The sequence below is a fragment of the Podarcis tiliguerta genome (assembly GCF_965153285.1).
Source record: "Podarcis tiliguerta genome assembly, chromosome: 5".
NCBI classification, from domain to species: domain Eukaryota; kingdom Metazoa; phylum Chordata; class Lepidosauria; order Squamata; family Lacertidae; genus Podarcis; species Podarcis tiliguerta.
Window position 1 is genome coordinate 66,780,699 of NC_139538.1, and position 17,487 is coordinate 66,798,185.

At 40.7% G+C, this 17,487-nt stretch overlaps 1 protein-coding gene across 1 annotated transcript in view; it reads left to right on the plus strand.

The window, feature by feature from the left end:
* The window catches only part of MICU1 (mitochondrial calcium uptake 1), a 130,234-nt gene that overhangs the window by 59,673 nt on the left and 53,074 nt on the right, over positions 1 to 17,487 (plus strand). Inside the window, exons 6-7 of the mRNA XM_083441417.1 lie at positions 3,290 to 3,404; positions 16,686 to 16,768. Coding sequence (XP_083297543.1) covers positions 3,290 to 3,404; positions 16,686 to 16,768 — 198 coding nt within the window. The remainder of the gene's footprint in view (positions 1 to 3,289; positions 3,405 to 16,685; positions 16,769 to 17,487) is intronic.

Consider the following 17,487-nt stretch of genomic DNA (forward strand, 5'->3'; position numbering starts at 1 on the left):
TCATAGAACTCTAGTTTTATACACAAGAGAAAATGCATTTTAATGGAGTGCGCTTGAGCGATTGATTTTATGCCTGTAGAATTAATATACAGAATTGCAGAGGGAATAGGAAGCTCACTCAGTGGTATTCAGGACTATAACACAAATGTGCATCTTGCATTCTGACCATGTTTAAATACCTATTATCTATCAATAGCTATTGCTCTCAGTGCAGGGGAAAATTCTATAATGAATTCCAGTGGAAGTCTGACATTAAAAAAATTCTCAATAGTTTTGGGTGAATATGGTTCTTTTCCTAGTCTAATGGTTTCGTAAAATAGATTTAACCCATTCTAACCAACCCCACCCCCCACCTCGCATTCACTATGTATATTTTAAAAGTTATCCAGAACAGGAAAGTGTATTATAATTATTGAGGTGGTTTCCCCTTAAGTTTCATTCACATGTAAACTTTGGAAGTTGAAAGTGTTTTGAATGCTTTAATTTGGAAACTACACCCCCTTTAAAAACGATAACAACACAATGGTTTTGCTAAATCAGCAAATACATTTTATGAGAAAATCCTTTTGGAAAGGAGACTGGTAAGTTAAGTCTATTTGGGATCATAACTGTCTAAATTCTTAAGTCTTTAAGATACATAATAAAATAGAGGGGGAATGCCAAGCTAATTGCATTGTGGGAAATCTGCCCAGAGCCTCATCTAAGAATGTAAGGTCCAACCAATCACAGCCGTGATCCTTCTTTAAATTGAATTGCAGTAGCAATGGCTAATCAATACGGAGGGTCAAATTCTTGGCTTGGATCCTAGGAACCTTGGGACTAGTTCCATGTGTCCAAGGGGCCTTACAAGAGTTTCTTGAATTTCAGCCTTCCATTCTGCATGGTAAACCTTGCTTGAAACTGAGGCGGGAGCTTTGGAAGTAGTTTGTCAAATGGCACGGGGTCTGCCATCCAGGGGGGGAACGTCAGCGATTTCTTGATGCGGCCATGCATTTGTGTTTATCTAAATAGATCCCAGACCTTCCCCCCCCCCCAAAAAATAGAACACTGGAATTCGTTCATAAATGCATGTTTCCAGAACTTTAATCTTAAGATAAACATCAGGGTCCTGAAATTCTCGTAGTCCAAATGTGTGATACTGTGATTGTATTCCCATATATCACTGATAGCACATAGTCTTCATCTAACGTTTGGTGTTAAAATGGGAATTACTTGGATCATAAATACTGCATTGGTTACTTAAATACATGCTATAAAAGATGCAAAATCTGCAAACTATCTCAGGTAAAGAGGTAAATATACAGCATTAACATAATTAATAAGTTAATTATGAGCCCGTGTAAAACTTTTTCCACAATGTTACTTGTTTTCGAAGCAGTATCAAAATGGTATTGGTAAGGCAAAAACCATTTGTTTATTGAAAATGTACCCTTAGCATTAGGATGCATTCTGATATTCCCTAAAAGTGTTTGCACTGTTAAATGTTTCAGATTATTGTTAACGATTTCTCATTTGACATTTTTGCAGTCTCTCATTGGCAAAATAAGAACTGTGTGCACATTTGTGTAAGCCTAGTAGATTTTGGCTTTAATTAGAACTTGCAGTTTTTAATCAGTGTGATTACTGTTTTCCGCTGTAACTTTGCGGACCAGATAATGCCTAACTTTTATCTAAATTCAATGGACTGTTTCCAATTTAAATACAATGAGCTTTGCAAGACAGAACTGGGATGAAAACCTTCATAGGCATCTGAACCTCAAGAGACGGTGTCTCCTGGGGCTCTTGTCTACATTTCTTAATTAAGAACATACAGTAACCAGGACTGGTTAATTGCTCCAAATTTTCCTTAGGTCTTCAAAACTAACAGATCAAAAGATGCTGCAATGTTTTTGATGTGCTTTCGATGTGCTTTAAGTGTCATTGCTTAACAAATTGTCTTTCCTTTATCTTGTATATGATGGGATCCTCGCTAGACAGAGGTAACAGATAGGGGACAGTTGTATAACTGCCCCCTGGTGTGCTGTTGGTGGTGTCTCTCTTTGTTCCCTAGTATTGTTCCTAAACTTAAGCTTGCTATTTCGGTGCTTCTGTGCCTGCATGTTTTCATACACATTAACCACAACTCCACTCCGTCCTTTAATATTTTTCTTTCCTGTGTGTGTGTGTGTGTGTGTGTGTGTGTGTGTATGAGATGTCTTTTAATACTTCTGAACTAGTAAATTTAGAACCCAATCTCTAACCCACTTTGTGCATACTTTTCAGCCTTTAAATCTTCAGTTGTCAAAATGGTTTAGCGCTCTTGAGTTCAGCAATTTATCTTGTGTGTGTGGTAGGGTAAAGGGAGAACACTTGTGTGGTCTGCAGTACAATGACCATAAGTGTGCTTTATTTCACCAAAGTCCAGTTCGGATGTGATGTTGTTGATATCTTAACCATGGTGCGGAGATCAGGAGTGAAGCATAGGTGTATCCTACTTCTTTCTCTCCTTGTAGCAGCTTTTCCTCTCCTTTCCATTTCTAGGGTTAACAAGGGTTTTGCATTGAATGTGCAGTGATGCAAACAACAGTTGAGACTAACTCATGAAGCTATGTTCTGCAAATCTACTTCATGCCATCGTTACAATTTCTAGTTTCAGGGGAACCATGGTTAGCATTAACCATGGTTTGCATCAGTGTACATGTAACCCAAACCATTGTTTACCATAACTCCTGCAGCCTGCTCCCAATTTAATTACCATGGTTCAGAGAGGGGCATCCTTGGGTCTGTATCAGACCTGCATTGCAACTGAAGTAGTTGCTGTAAGAAACTTTGCTGAAAGGGTTGTTGTTTTGCTTATTCAAAGCAGGGGCCCTCAATCCCAAGTACTAACATGTTACTTTTTTTTATTTTAACAGAAACACGAAACTGACAGTGAAATTCCTTGTGCCTACTATATAAAGAATGGCAATAAAGAGCCCTTAGAATACCTTAGCATTTTGCAAACAATTAGGCTGGTGGGAGGGAACAGTGAGGCGCCGTTTGAGTTGACTCTTCTGGGTTGAAATGTGTGTGGTAAGATAGAGAATAAAGCTTGATTCTTATCTTAATCTTCAAGAAACAACTGACAAATTTAAAGGCTGGAAAAGTTATCTAGAATGACAATAGGAGGGGGTTTATTTAGGGAAAGGGATGGGTAGAGGCAACAATATTAAAAGTGTAAAAGATGTGGTCTTGTTTTAACTCCTGGCTTTTTAAACTGAGTTTATTTTTCTTCTCTTGGGAACACCGTGCTTTTGATTGCTTAAAATAGAGAATCTCCCAGGAACGTGAAAAGTTTGCAGATGAAGACAGCATCTTTTATGCACTTGGAGAATGCGGTTTGATCTCCTTTTCTGACTATATCTTCCTCACAACAGTTCTTTCCAGTAAGTACATGTTTTGTCCTTATCATTTTATTAACACTGAGGGTGTTTAAAAAAATAATAATAAATCCTTAAATGATAGCAATGTGGGGTGTTTTTTCCCTTACAGTTTGTCTATCTTTAAACTAGAGGTGCTTAGCTTATTTTGCATCAAAACTATTTGATAAGGGCATTTTAGTAAGTTTCTTTATATTAAAGAGCAGCTCTATACTCTACCAAGCCCTGCAGGATAGCTCAGCCAGTAGAGCATGTGACTCTTAATCTCAAGAGTCATGAGTTTGAGCCCCACGTTGGGCAAAAAGATTCCTGCATTGAACTAGGTGATCCTTGTGGTCCCTTCCAACTCTATGGTTCTACAATAGAAATAGGAAAGCATCTTTAGAGCCCTTCTAGGAATGTAATTACCATAGTTGTCGTATACCTAGTCAGACCATTGGAACATCTACATCAGTAGTCTTTACACTGTTAACGGAGAAATCTGAGGGCTCCCTTGGACAAAAAACAAGGACACCAGCCAGGAATACCAGAGCAAAACAGCAGCCAGTAGGTCTTTATTGAAGACTGTCGCGACAGGACTCCCACCTGCCACCAGGTGAAACAAGATGGAATCCCTGAACAAAAGAAGACCCCAGCTTTTATTAGCTACTAATCCCCCATGCTACACCCCTAAGACTACATCATGACTACATCATTGACACATCACAAAGTGGAGGGGTTCAGGGAGGAGTTGTGGTGGTAACCTGTCACCTGTCCGGTTCCTCCTTTCCCCCTCCCCATGATTACATTCCTGAGGATAAAGAGGAGTTCACTGTTCCTGCCCCCAGAGGGAAGGGCTGGTCACTGTCCTTTGTTTCAGTCCATACTGAATCCACTTCCATATGCAGGTCCTTTGTGAGTGTAATGATCTTCTGTCTAGGACCATCAAGGTTGGCATGCCAACTGGTAGAGCTCACTGTGGATGTATTGGTACATTCAGGGAAGTTTCATTAAATGAAGCGTCACGTATGAGTGTGTATGTGTCGTGTTTGTACAAACTGAATGATTTGGGGGGAGGGGGGGTTCCTGCAACAACACTTGCTGACAGTGACTACAAGGTTTCAGACAGGATTCTTTCTGAGTTTTATCTAGAGATAGCAAGGATGGAACACAGGACTGCCTACATACAGACTGTTGGCATACTGCCAGGGAGACGGAGCCATCAGGCAGGCCCCAATCATCTCCGGACGATCACCGGTCTCCCGTGGAACAGTATCAGTCAATTAGCGACACGAGTCTCAGAGACATTCTAAGACTCGTTCACATCCTTTTAGCAGTCTCCACAATGAAAGATTCAGACAGGAGAACATATTTACAGCTTTATTCAACGTAGATCAGAACAAAGGAAAAACATGACTGCTTGCCTCCATGTCCAGGAAAAACAGCCAGAACGAAAGCTATATACAAAACGGAAACTCCCAGCGAGCAGGAAGTAAACAGGCATGTGACACACAACAGCCTGTTCCCTTTTTAAGGTGGAACGGAGCTATATTCCAACACAGACATGTGCTCTGCCACAGAGCTATGGGACACCAGCACCTGGCTCTCACTGTGCTATAGAGGTGCTTATCCAAATGCTTACCTATATGCTTGCCTTTCCACTTTCCACTGGGATGTTCACAGTAGAAGAGTAATGCCGAAGTAGTTGGCAGAGGTTTGCCTGAATCTCCCCACCTACACACAAATACCATTTGCACTAATAATGTGTGTTAGGAAATTTCTCTCATTTCAAAGCAACCAAGCTTACAGCCTGTTGGCAAGAAAAAGCCAAATCATAAATATGAATATTTGTTCCTGTTCTCTGGTGCGCATTGTGCACATATATTAGTCGTTCGTACTTTCAGAGTAGCACTGAGAAGTGCTGAGGCATCAAAAAGAGCAATTCCACATTAGCTTTATTCTTGCCCAGAAAAGTGCAGAGAGGAAAAAATGTTGTTTGTCCACCGAAATGAGCAAGGACTTGCTGCAGAATTCAATGAAAATGAGTTTATGGATTACAACACACACATTTCTTTTATATATAGCTGCTTTATACCCTAGGAAGGGCTATTTTATCTTTTTCTATTGTGTTTTTTCCCCTGGATACTTTTTTTGATGCTCTATGATGATCCACCAGATGTTTCAGTTGCCCTCCCTGATCTCTTGGATGTAACTCAAATGTGAATGAACAGTGCATAGATGTGACCTAAGGCAACCAGTCTCTCTAAATTGCACCTAAGGAGAAATACTGTTATTGGCAACACCCTCGGCTTCTAATCTAAGATACCCCAGCCAGGGCAGATGGAACTGCAAGAGAACATGTTTTCTTCTGTTCAAGTCAAGGGTCTAATTTGTTTCTTTTTTAAATTTCCACATATTGCACATAAAGTTCCAATACATAATGAATTTTCCTTTCATAATATCGACTTCCCATCCCATTTCCCATGATGTTCTTCTTTTCTATCCCTTTGCTGCACCCTAACACAGTAATCCCTAATTCTCTCTGTTGTTTATAGTTCAAATCCTGCTCACGGTTTCACCACGTTATAATATTTCTTTAAGTAACCCAGAAAAGGCTTCCATTCTTCAATAAAGCAATCATCATTAAGTTCTCTTCTTTTAGCTGTTAACTTTGCTGATTCAGCATATTCCATCACTTTGCTTAATCCATTCTTCTTTATTGGGTGTAATTTGCACTGTCCATACCCTGTTCGGTTTTTTTAGTTTCTGTGTTAGTTAGACCCAACCCAGGAAGTTTTATTTTCCATTAACTCAGATGTCGTTCTCATCCTGATTTGAATTCTGTGATGCTACTGAATTACCTTCTAAACTTGAGGAACTTCGTATCCTTTTACTGCCCTTTCTGCATTCCGCTTTTGTCTGCCCTTTCATGTCGCTGTCATCTATGGTGATTGCTTCCGCAATGCTAAGTCACCCAGTTGCCTTTAACATGTTTGGCTCCTGATCTGGGGCTGGCGCAATCATGACTGATTCCTTAAGCTGATTCCTTAGGCTTCCTTCACTGTGGTTTGCCATGATTCCGAATCGAGCCATTCCCTTTGTTCCATAGCTCCGGTTAATTTGTTTTAAACCTAATTAGTTTACGCCTCTAATAAAATAATTAGTTAATGCGTGTAAATAAAACAAACCATTAAGAAGGAGGAAAACGGAATGTTAATACATTATTAAGTAACAGACTGTTAACAAACTACTTATGTGTAATTATAATTGCAGGATGCTTCGTTGTTTTTAAAGAGCACAAATTAGTTCAAAAACAAATAGTCTCTGGCTGTAGCTATGATTGACTTTGGCTTCAGCTGTGTTCTGGGTGAGATGTATTTGCTTTTCTGCTGGTTTTATTAGTGCGTGATAATGTTTATTGTATTTAATATTTTATGGTGGAAAGCAGCCTTGGGAGAGGTTTTACTCTTAAAGGTGGCCTATAAATGTTTTAAGGTAAGATAGAAAAGAATATGCTTGGAAGATGGCTGTAATTCTTTGTGCACTTACCTGGCAGTAAGATCCACTTAGGTCAATGGAACTTTCTTTTGAGTAAACATGAATAAGCTTGCACCATAAATGGCTTATTTGAAGTTATCTAACAGAAACCTCTGTAGAGTGAGAATATATGTAATCCTAACTAGTGGAACAGCATCATAAACTTCTTCTAGATAGATGGTGTGAAAAATTGGGCTTATCTCGGCTTTATTTTAATTCAGATTTAATCAGCGATGTGGCATTGATTTTGGCACCACTCAGCGCATCTGTGCTAGCCTTTGAAAGCCTAATTACAAGCAAGGAAAATTAAATGCCAAAATTAAGAGATTTGATGGTATCTGCAGTTTTTATTCTGCCAGTTACCCTCCTTTCTGTTTCAAAATATTAGTCTATCTCCTTCTTTTGTAGACCCATTGTGATGACTTTTTACAAAAATCATACGGGTCCTCTCTTAAGTGGATACCCCTAGCAATCCAATGAATAAAGTTAGGAATCATTAGTCCATTAAGCCCTAGAAAATGGGTCTCATTTTGGGGGTTGGTTTTTTTTCTTACCGCAGTGCTCATCAGCTGGCCAGACCTTAAATACAACTCATTTGCATTTTACAAGCAGAGAGCTGTTTGCCTACTGCATAGAAGATGAAGTCTGTCACCATATTTTATTTATAAGTAATTTACTGCTCTCATGCAGTCTGTTTCCTAGTCTGCTGTATGATTCCACCCCCCCATTCCCCCCAAAGATAATAAAATAACATTTAGAAATGTGCTGATAACTTCTGGTCTTCTGTTAAATGAATGCTATAGCAAAAAATTTTTAAAAAAGCATGGAGGATGCTGCACCAGTTTCATTGCTTTAGCTACTCTCCAATTTTAATTTTTATTAGCACCGTTCAAATTTCCTTAGTGATGAGATACCTGTTGTTGTTGTTTAGTCATTTAGTCATGTCCGACTCTTCGTGACCCCATGGACCAGAGCACACCAGGCACTCCTGTCTTCCACTGCCTCCCGCAGTTTGGTCAGACTCATGCTGGTAGCTTCGAGAACACTATCCAACCATCTCGTCCTCTATCGTCCCCTTCTCCTTGTGCCCTCCATCTTTCCCAACATCAGGGTCTTTTCCAGAGAGTCTTCTCTTCTCATGAGGTGGCCAAAGTATTGGAGCCTCAGCTTCACCATCTGTCATTCCAGTGAGCACTCAGGTCAGGGCTGATTTCCTTCAGACTGGATAGGTTTGATCTTCCTGCAGTCCATGGGACTCTCAAGAGTCTCCTCCAGCACCATAATTCAAAAGCATCAATTCTTCAGAGATCAGCCTTCTTTATGGTCCAGCTCTCACTTCCATACATCACTACTGGGAAAACCATAGCTTTTACTATACGGACCTTTGTTGGCAAGGTGATGTCTCTGCTTATACAAAAAGAGGTGGAACTTCCCTTTTATCTTCTTTAGAATTGAACTTGATGAAAAGACATTTGGAGTGGTGGATGTACTTTCTGGTATAGCAGTTATAGGACAGAGATAATGAAAATGTGACACTAACAAGACCAGCAGGAGAAAAGATAGGTCTAGTGCTTTTTCAGCCCAATCCTAATGGTCTTGAATCATGTTAAAATGTTGTAAGCTCCCATGTGAAATAACTGTATTTTTAATAAACAATTTTTTAATTGGCTATATTTGCACAGAAGTAAATCCCACTTATCTAACTCAAAATAGCTCATAAGGAAGGATATTTAGGATTCTGGTCCTATAGCTATAACTTCTATTTTTAACCAGAGAAATGAAAAAAATCACTTGTAAGTTTTAACCTGCTGGAGTTTCTTGGTGTAGCTGCAGGAGAGAGCGCACCTGTTTGATATGTGACCCATCAAAGCCAATTTTCCACTCACAATTTTTAATTCTGTGAGGAGACATACAGAGATCTATATTGGAACAAATAGCAACTTTGGGGGATTTGTACTGCAGAAGGAAAGGGTTAACTTGCCCTCCCCCAGCACCCTACCTTAGAGGACTCTGCAGTAGGGAACGAAAAAGAAAATGCTAAAATGTTGTATTCGTTCTTTTAAAGGGAACAGTAGCTTTTGCTAAATTGGACATTCACTCTCACTATTTCAGTATCTCAAAATCATCCCCATTGAGAATTTTGGTCCATATGCTGGTTATCACCCATGAGCGGTATGCTTTGTGCTGCAAAAGTAGTGGTCTCCCAGATCACAGGCAATGGTAGTTGTAGATCCAGGACAGAAAGTAGTTGTGGGTTAGTGGCAATGATTCTATATAAGGTGAACCCTTTATAATGCAATTTTCATCATGCCAACCTGATGGATTCTAGCCTCCTAGCAAGGCAGGTTTAGAACAGCCATTTATATAGCATTGGGCCAGGACTTGAGCATGAATTTACTACGGAAAGCTTTGTCTTTGCATTTGTTTTTGTCCTTTGAAGGTCAGCCAATAACTGATGTAATGTTGCTAAAAGATAAGGCTTGTACTCTCATCTAAACATTGTGTCTTATCTCTTCAAACTGCAAAGGAGAGATAAGTTAAACTGTATTCATCATTGGTGCTTTAAAAAAATCACATATTGCCATTTATTTAATATATTTGTATACTAAAAACTTAAAAAAAAACCTAAAAGAAGCCTTATAAATAAATTGTGGTTGTGGGCACCCTCATATGGACAGAGGCCTGGATGTGCAGGCTAGGGGGGATTTTGCACTTTGCCTCACACTGTGGACCTGATCTAAACCTCCCACTTGTTCCAGTTGCATGAATGGCATTGGATCTAGTTTGGACCTAGTTTGGATCTAGTTTGGATCAAGGAGTCCACTTCAGCTAACCATAAATGCTTTGGATTATAGGCCAAACTGCATTCAGTTCTAAAGCAGAATTTCTCACACAGTCTGGGATTTTGGTTGAATTGATTAGACCGTCAGGGCAGCTCCTGGCATCTGCTTACCATGTTAGAAAATCCAGCATTTTTGCAAACTTAAGGCAAAACAAATGAGGCACATTGAATGCATGTGCACCGACAGTGGGCACTATATAATACTTGGTTTTGACTTTTTGCAAACTGTGGCACATACCAGTGCCTTGGACTATAAAGAGTCCTAGAAGTGTTCCCCTCCCCCCTTGCTACTGCCAAGTTAACCCATATTCTCTTCTCAAATTTCAGTGTGGTAATTCAAGGTGCTTTGTTCTTCCCTTTCCCATAAAGGACATTTTTCATATAAACCCAAATCAGACGGATAATACCATTCAATTCATATTAGCTAGGATATGACATTTTATTTTCTGAATATGGAGATGGGGAGTATAATATGTTTAAAGTTCCTTTTAATGGAATTTTTCCATCTCATTAAGTTGTAAAGATGAGTTGTAAAGAAACAATTTTGTCCTTTCCCTTTTCCCCTTTTTGTCTGCTTAAATTACAGTGTAATGCACGGGTATAAATTGTTTGTAGTGTTCCAATTTTTAGTGCCAGCCGAGTGTTGATTTAATTTTGCTGACTGGAGTTAATGTTTTGTGGAAGTGCTGAGCCTCTGCTGGAAAATCTTGACTTAGATTGCAGTCCTAAACACACTTAGTGGTGGAGAGTCTCCCTCCTCAAATTTGATGGGACTTACTTCTGAGTAAACATGCACAGGATTGCTTTGTAAATCCAGTAGTAATGCTCACTAGTAACGTATTGCTACCCTCTATTAAATTTTAGAAGGAGCAAGGATAGCATGCAGGCATCTAGGACTTCATAGTCTTATCTGAATCTCATTCTCACCAAAGATCAGTATCATTTTGAATAACATAAAATCCACACATAATCTGCATATTTGGACATTAAATATTTGGAAATTAATTACCCCGTAAAATATATTTATTTTGAAGATTTATAGCAGAGCTTGGAAGCTGTGGCCTTCTAGACTGTGTTGCACCATGTACCATGGCTCCCATCAGCCCTGACTTTTGTCCACGCTGATTTGGGCTGATGAGAGTTGTAGCCCAACAACTTCTGGGGGGCCACTGGTTCCCCACTGATAAGGCAGTTACTTCCCACAGAAATTGTAGCAGCCCTAATAGAGGGGAAGGGCTGGTTTGAGAATTGCCCACTTGACCAGGCAACCCACATTGTGATGACCTCTTCTTATGCATTTCCAACCCAGTTCACTCAAAGCCCACCAGGGAGTGGCAACCATGCCCCTGCAATGGTGTTGTTGTTTTATGAATCAAGGGAAGTTTTATGAATCAAGGGTGTTGTTGTTTTATGAATCAAGGGAAGTTATAGTGCCACTGTATTCTGCTCTGGTCAGACCTCACCTGGAGTACTGTGTTCAGTTCTGGGCACCACAGTTCAAGAAGGACACTGACAAACTAGAACGTGTCCAGAGGAGGGCAACCAAAATGGTCAAAGGCCTGGAAACAATGCCTTATGAGGATCGGCTAAGGGAGCTGGGCATGTTTAGCCTGGAGAAGAGGAGGTTAAGGGGTGATATGATAGCCATGTTCAAATATATAAAAGGATGTCACATAGAGGAGGGAGAAAGGTTGTTTTCTGCTGCTCCAGAGAAGCGGACACGGAACAATGGATCCAAACTACAAGAAAGAAGATTCCACCTAAACATTAGGAAGAACTTCCTGACAGTAAGAGCTGTTCGACAGTGGAATTTGCTGCCAAGGAGTGTGGTGTAGTCTCCTTCTTTGGAGGTCTTTAAGCAGAGGCTTGACAACCATATGTCAGGAGTGCTCTGATGGTGTTTCCTGCTTGGCAGGGGGTTGGACTCGATGACCCTTGTGGTCTCTTCCAACTCTATGATTCTATGATTCTATGATTCTATGAATCTCCTCCTGCTTTTATCCCAAGGCGATTTACAAGTCTGTTGTAAAAACAGCTGTGTAAATTGCACCAAATACGTAAAGCTTGGATTACAGCCCCTCTGCTTCAGACAAACTGTAAACTTCTCTTGTCTTCACTGCAAACTCTTGAGGCACCATGGGTTTTTTATTATTTTCCCCGTTCCACCCCCCCCCCCCCCCAGCCCTTGTAATTGCTTACAATAAGCACTTGCACTGAACCAGTGGCAGTGTATATATTACCCCGCTTAACCCCTTAGAGGCAGGTTTTCTGTATGAATGCCGCCTTATTTGTAGATTTATATTTTATTTATAAATTGCCAAATAACCTATTATCTGGGTGATTATATGTTCTCTGTGAGATGATCTTTAACCTGCCTTCTTAGTTGGTGTTGAAAATGCTATTATGCTGCCTTTAAAATCCAACCAGGTTCCTAACACATGGCCAAATTACAAGATGGAATATTGGATGCGTGGTTCAGCCTGTTGGCAAGATGTCAAGCCACCTTTTCCCTTTTAGTAGCATGCATTTTAGATGTGTCCTTGTGGAGGTCCCAGGAGAGAAATATTCACACATTTATTCAGCTAATCTTCATGTTATGCAAACATTTGAGGGAAGGATAAATCTTCAGCACTATGAATTTCCACTGAAAATGAATGCATTCTTTTGAGCATTAACCTAGCTCTGCCATAAAGGTATGCAGCTAATCCTGTTCAAGCAAGAAATTTCATGGCTTAATATTGTACTGGCATAATAAGAAAATCATCCCTTTACCTTCACTATGAGGAGTGTTGTAGAATAATATTAACTCTGCTTGGAACGAAATCCTCTTTGGATATTTCTTGTTCTGACTGTCCTGAGATGCCTGCTGGTGGCTTTGATCATGGCTGAGTCCTTTGTTTTGTAGTGGAAATACCATTAGCCTGTTAGTAGTATCACCAGATGGAAAAGCAGCTGTTTAGTTCTTCAGTTGTTGAAAGGGCACAGAATACACCTCTGCTTTATTCTAAGGTAACTTGTTAACTCCCTTTGAGAACGTACTTTCCTGCAGCTGCCTGTTGCATAAATCTCAAATAATATAGATTTCCCCTGAACACTGGAATGATAATGTACTACCTGCTCTGCAGGTAAGTGTTAATATTGACCTCCAATACCAACAATCCAATTGATGGATTGTTGGATCAGGTTCTGTCTCTGTAATGGACTTACTTTGTGTCCCTAGAACAAATAGTAATGGTTCCCCAACTCTAAAATGTTTTTAGACAAGTTAATAAACAGCAACCCACCACCAGTCCCTAAATAGGTTTCCCATTGGACAGAAGCTGGGGTTTTGCCTCCCTGCATAGTACTTTACTTCTCCCAGTGGCTACCATAAACAAGTTCCAGACTATATTCTGAACTATTTGAACATCAGCTTCTCATCTTTAACAGAAGAAGAAGAAGAAGAAGAGTTTGGATTTGATATCCCGCTTTTCACTCCCCTTCAGGAGTCTCAAAGCGGCTAACAATCTCCTTTCCCTTCCTCCCCCACAACAAACACTCTGTGAGGTGAGTGGGGCTGAGAGACTTCAGAGAAGTGTGACTGGCCCAAGGTCACCCAGCAGCTGCATGTGGAGGAGCCGGGACGCGAACCCGGTTCCCCAGATTACGAGACTACCGCTCTTAACCACTACACCACACTGGCTCTGATAGTGATGCATTTCACAGGATTTCTAGAACAGGCACACTGAAGGTTATTAATATATTAAAAATATAATATAAATAGTAATTATGGAATCATTTTGGGAACCTAGGATTGCAAGTTGGAATTGAGAAGTCTAGAGTCACAGTAACCTATATCATCTCATCTCCCCTTTTTTCACCCACCTCAAGTTTCAAAAACATTACTATTATATCTTAAGCGACTTATCTAAATAGGTATTTCATGCATCATTTTCAGCCATTTTGGTGTTACTGTAATGCATGTGAAACATCTTAACTCAGATTCCATTGTATTTTGTTGTTCAACCTCTTCCTCGATATAAGATGTCTAAATAAGAAGGTGGTAACACCAGTTGTAAGTGTCTTCTGTTTCTTCTATACACAACCCCTCTTAAGAGTCTCTTAACATACAGTATACAGACATACAGTAACCTGTATTGTCAAAACTATTCACTTCTAATGCGTTATGTTCTTTGATTTATATAGTCTTGTGGAACAGGAAAACCACTTTTCTGGTGGGGTTGTTTTCATGAAGGCCTGAAAGAAGTGGGGAAGGGAGAGACAGTTTGGTTTTAGGCAACCAAGAGTACCATACTTTTCTCTGTATAACATGCCCCCAGGTGTAAGTCGACCCCTATTTTTTTTAGCTGGGGGGGGGATATTGCCCAGAGTTGTTGAGCTTTTTTGGGGGGGTCACCACCGCCAAGTGCTCTACAGGGGCTGCCCACAATTGAAAATTGAATACATCACCACGGCCACCAAAAGCCCACCTTGCCCAATCGACGCAACCACAGCAGATTGTACGTCCAACCACACACTGCCACTGCCAATCTCCTGCTGCCACCAATCACCCATCACCCCTCTGCTTTCTATGTATAAGACGACCCACAATTTCGGCCTATTAGTTCTTGGGGGGGGGGGGATTGTCTTATACACAAAAAAATACGGTACTTCTCTCTTGGGTCCTGTTCACACCTCTCAACTTGGTTAGCTGCCCAACCAAACCCTGAAAACTAGTTTTGTAAGCAGTAGAGTTCTCAGAGAATTTGCAGCGATGTCTCACACAGCAATTCCCGGATTCTTTGGGGGAATCCATGGTCGTTATAAACACTGGTGTAAGTTTATATAACAGAGACATCTAGCATGGTTTTATAGACAGAGTAGCACAGAAGACAAGTACAGTTTGTGTATCTCGCTTATTTCCTCCCACTGTGTGTGAAAGAACACTCTGCTGTATCTTATTTATAAGAAGTATTTTGATTCTGAGGCTGGCATATATCCTGCTGTTTCATAGCCATGAGGAAGGAAACACCAAGATGTGCAGTAACTTCTATTTTACCTTATATTGGATTTCAGATCTGCACATGTACTTTGTATTTGCATTGTGGGAACTTAGAAGTGTAACTTTGGAGTGCAAAAAAATTTAGCTGCGATAGGTAGCTTGGGTTTCCAAATAATTAAATGACTATTTTTGTAGGAAGCTGCCTGCCAAAAAAATACCAGCCTTAATAGTATAGTGCAGAATATTTAAGCAAAACATCCCCTTTCACTCTCCGTTAGGATTTGGCATTCTGAATGTGTTTTTTCTGTATTGCACAAGAGAGTGGTGTTGTGATGTCTATGACGCCATTTAAACTAAAGAATCAACATTCTGAATATACTTTTAATTCTCCATTTCAGAACTGTGCATACTTGATCAAATTCTGCTTAGCCTTTTTCCAATTGACATTGGAAAACGTAATGTGGCTCAGGGGCAATGTGTCTAGACTCTACAATCTAGACAGTTCTCATAATGCAGAGAATTTGAAGTACTTGCTGAAACTGAGGACATTTAATCTCAAAGGGGGAAATAACACAATATTGCTATTGCTAATTGTCACGGATGGTTGTTGACTTCAGAAGTGTATAATACTTGCTCTTTTGGCTGCTTTCACATTTCGTTTAAAAGTAGGAATAAATTTTAACACTGCACAGGGGACTTGGAAGTACTGTTGCTTAAAACTGCCAAGTTGAACAAGGGAAATAGAAAATAAAGTGGTAGACAGACCACATGGGCTTTTTAGTGTATGTGTGTTTCGGTGCTTATAAGCTGTATTTGATTGCATAACTCTATATTACTGCAATTCAATAATGTGTGATTTGTTTGAAAGAGACCAACTGACAGGATCAGGAATTCTCGCTTGGCAAATGAACAACATGAATTACTTTCTCCAGCAAAGCCGATGGTGCTGGAGGCAAACTAGGCTTGCCATTTTTTCTAGAAGCAGTGGGTGGACAGACTTGAACAGGCTCAAAAAATGCCTGGTTATAAACAAGAGTGGGAACTGAGAAACTCACACATTGAGCTGGTTCGAAAGCATCCAGATGGTAACCCTAAGGCAAAGATTCTTCTCTGGGACTGTGAAATATGATCAGTGTAGGATTACAAATAACAGCATCTCTGCAAGATTTTTCAGTCAGCAGAATGTTAGTGGGCATCACAAGAAATTCCTTGCCAAGGAGAATCATGGTGCAGGTGGTAGGGAGACTTTGCCTCCGTAAAGTACTACTACTACTACTAATAATAATAATAATAATGTAGCAGCCTTCTATAATGGACTTGTCACTTCAGGGAATTCCCCATACTTTCCTCCTTTGGAGAGTTGAAAAGGCCCTGGCTCTGGTTGAGCGGGTGGCGCTGTGGGTAAAACCTCAGCACCTAGGGCTTGCCGATCGCATGGTCGGCGGTTCGAATCCCCGCGGCGGGGTGCGCTCCCGTCTTTCGGTCCCAGCTCCTGCCCACCTAGCAGTTCGAAAGCACCCCTAAGTGCAAGTAGATAAATAGGTACCGCTTTATAGTGGGAAGGTAAACGGCGTTTCCGTGTGTGGCTCTGGCTCGCCAGAGCAGCGATGTCATGCTGGCCACGTGACCCGGAAGTGTCTCCGGACAGCGCTGGCCCCCGGCCTCTTAAGTGAGATGGGCGCACAACCCTAGAGTCGGACACGACTGGCCCCTACGGGCAGGGGCACCTTTACCAAAAAAGACTTCAGTTTAGGAGGAGAATATATATATATAGAGAGAGAGAGAGAGAGAGAGAGAGAGAATAATTTCAGGAGGGGAAGCGTGTTTGGGAAGACTGTTCCTGGGATGTACTGTTAGAACACATACAACTCTTACTTCATTTTCCCCCCCTGCAGCCTTGTTTCTTTATAACACTTGAAATATAATGTATTTCTCCCCCCCCCCCCAGCTCCTCAAAGGAACTTTGAAATTGCCTTCAAGATGTTTGATCTGAATGGTGACGGGGAAGTGGATATGGAAGAATTCGAACAGGCAAGTTCTCTCCACCTCCAGAACATTACTATGTAAATTATTATGCAAATAATCTCACTTTCTCCTCTTCTGCTGCTATGTGTGGCTCTCTTTCGTTATCTGAGAGCACATATATCACCTGCAAAACCATGGACTCTCTGCAAAGTGTCCTCAAGACACATGCCTCACACTTTGGTGGGGTGTCCTATAGCTGGGGACTTGTGTGCTGCTCACTCTGATACTTGTCCTTTTTGACGCAGCCTTTGTTCATAATTTGCCTGAAAAACAAGACTTCCTCCATTCTCAAATCACAGCTGTTTCACAGTAGTACAGTAGTAGATGGGGCTCATCTTGTTGATGATGTCAGTATGGTGTGTATGTGTGCGTGTGTTTAATTCACTCTTAATTTCTGCCCTTGAGTGGGGAGAAGTTCACCTGTCCCTTCTAGAGGTGATTTTTTTAAAAAAAGAGATGAAAAATGCAAATAAGGCAGCTTGTGTCTGAAAACCAGGAGGCAGGCCTGTGCTTTTATTGGCCCCATCTTCTGCACATTATCCCAGTCCTCCTACTCAGATGATTTAGTGACATTAGCTGTAACAATATGCCCTTCAGAGGTGCATCATCTCTCCTGCCTCATGGGGGAAATGTGGCATACTGCAGCTACTATGATCTCTATGGCATTTGAGCATTTAAAAATTGATGGACCTCTGATCGGTATGGAAAGTTGTCTTCTCCCTGGT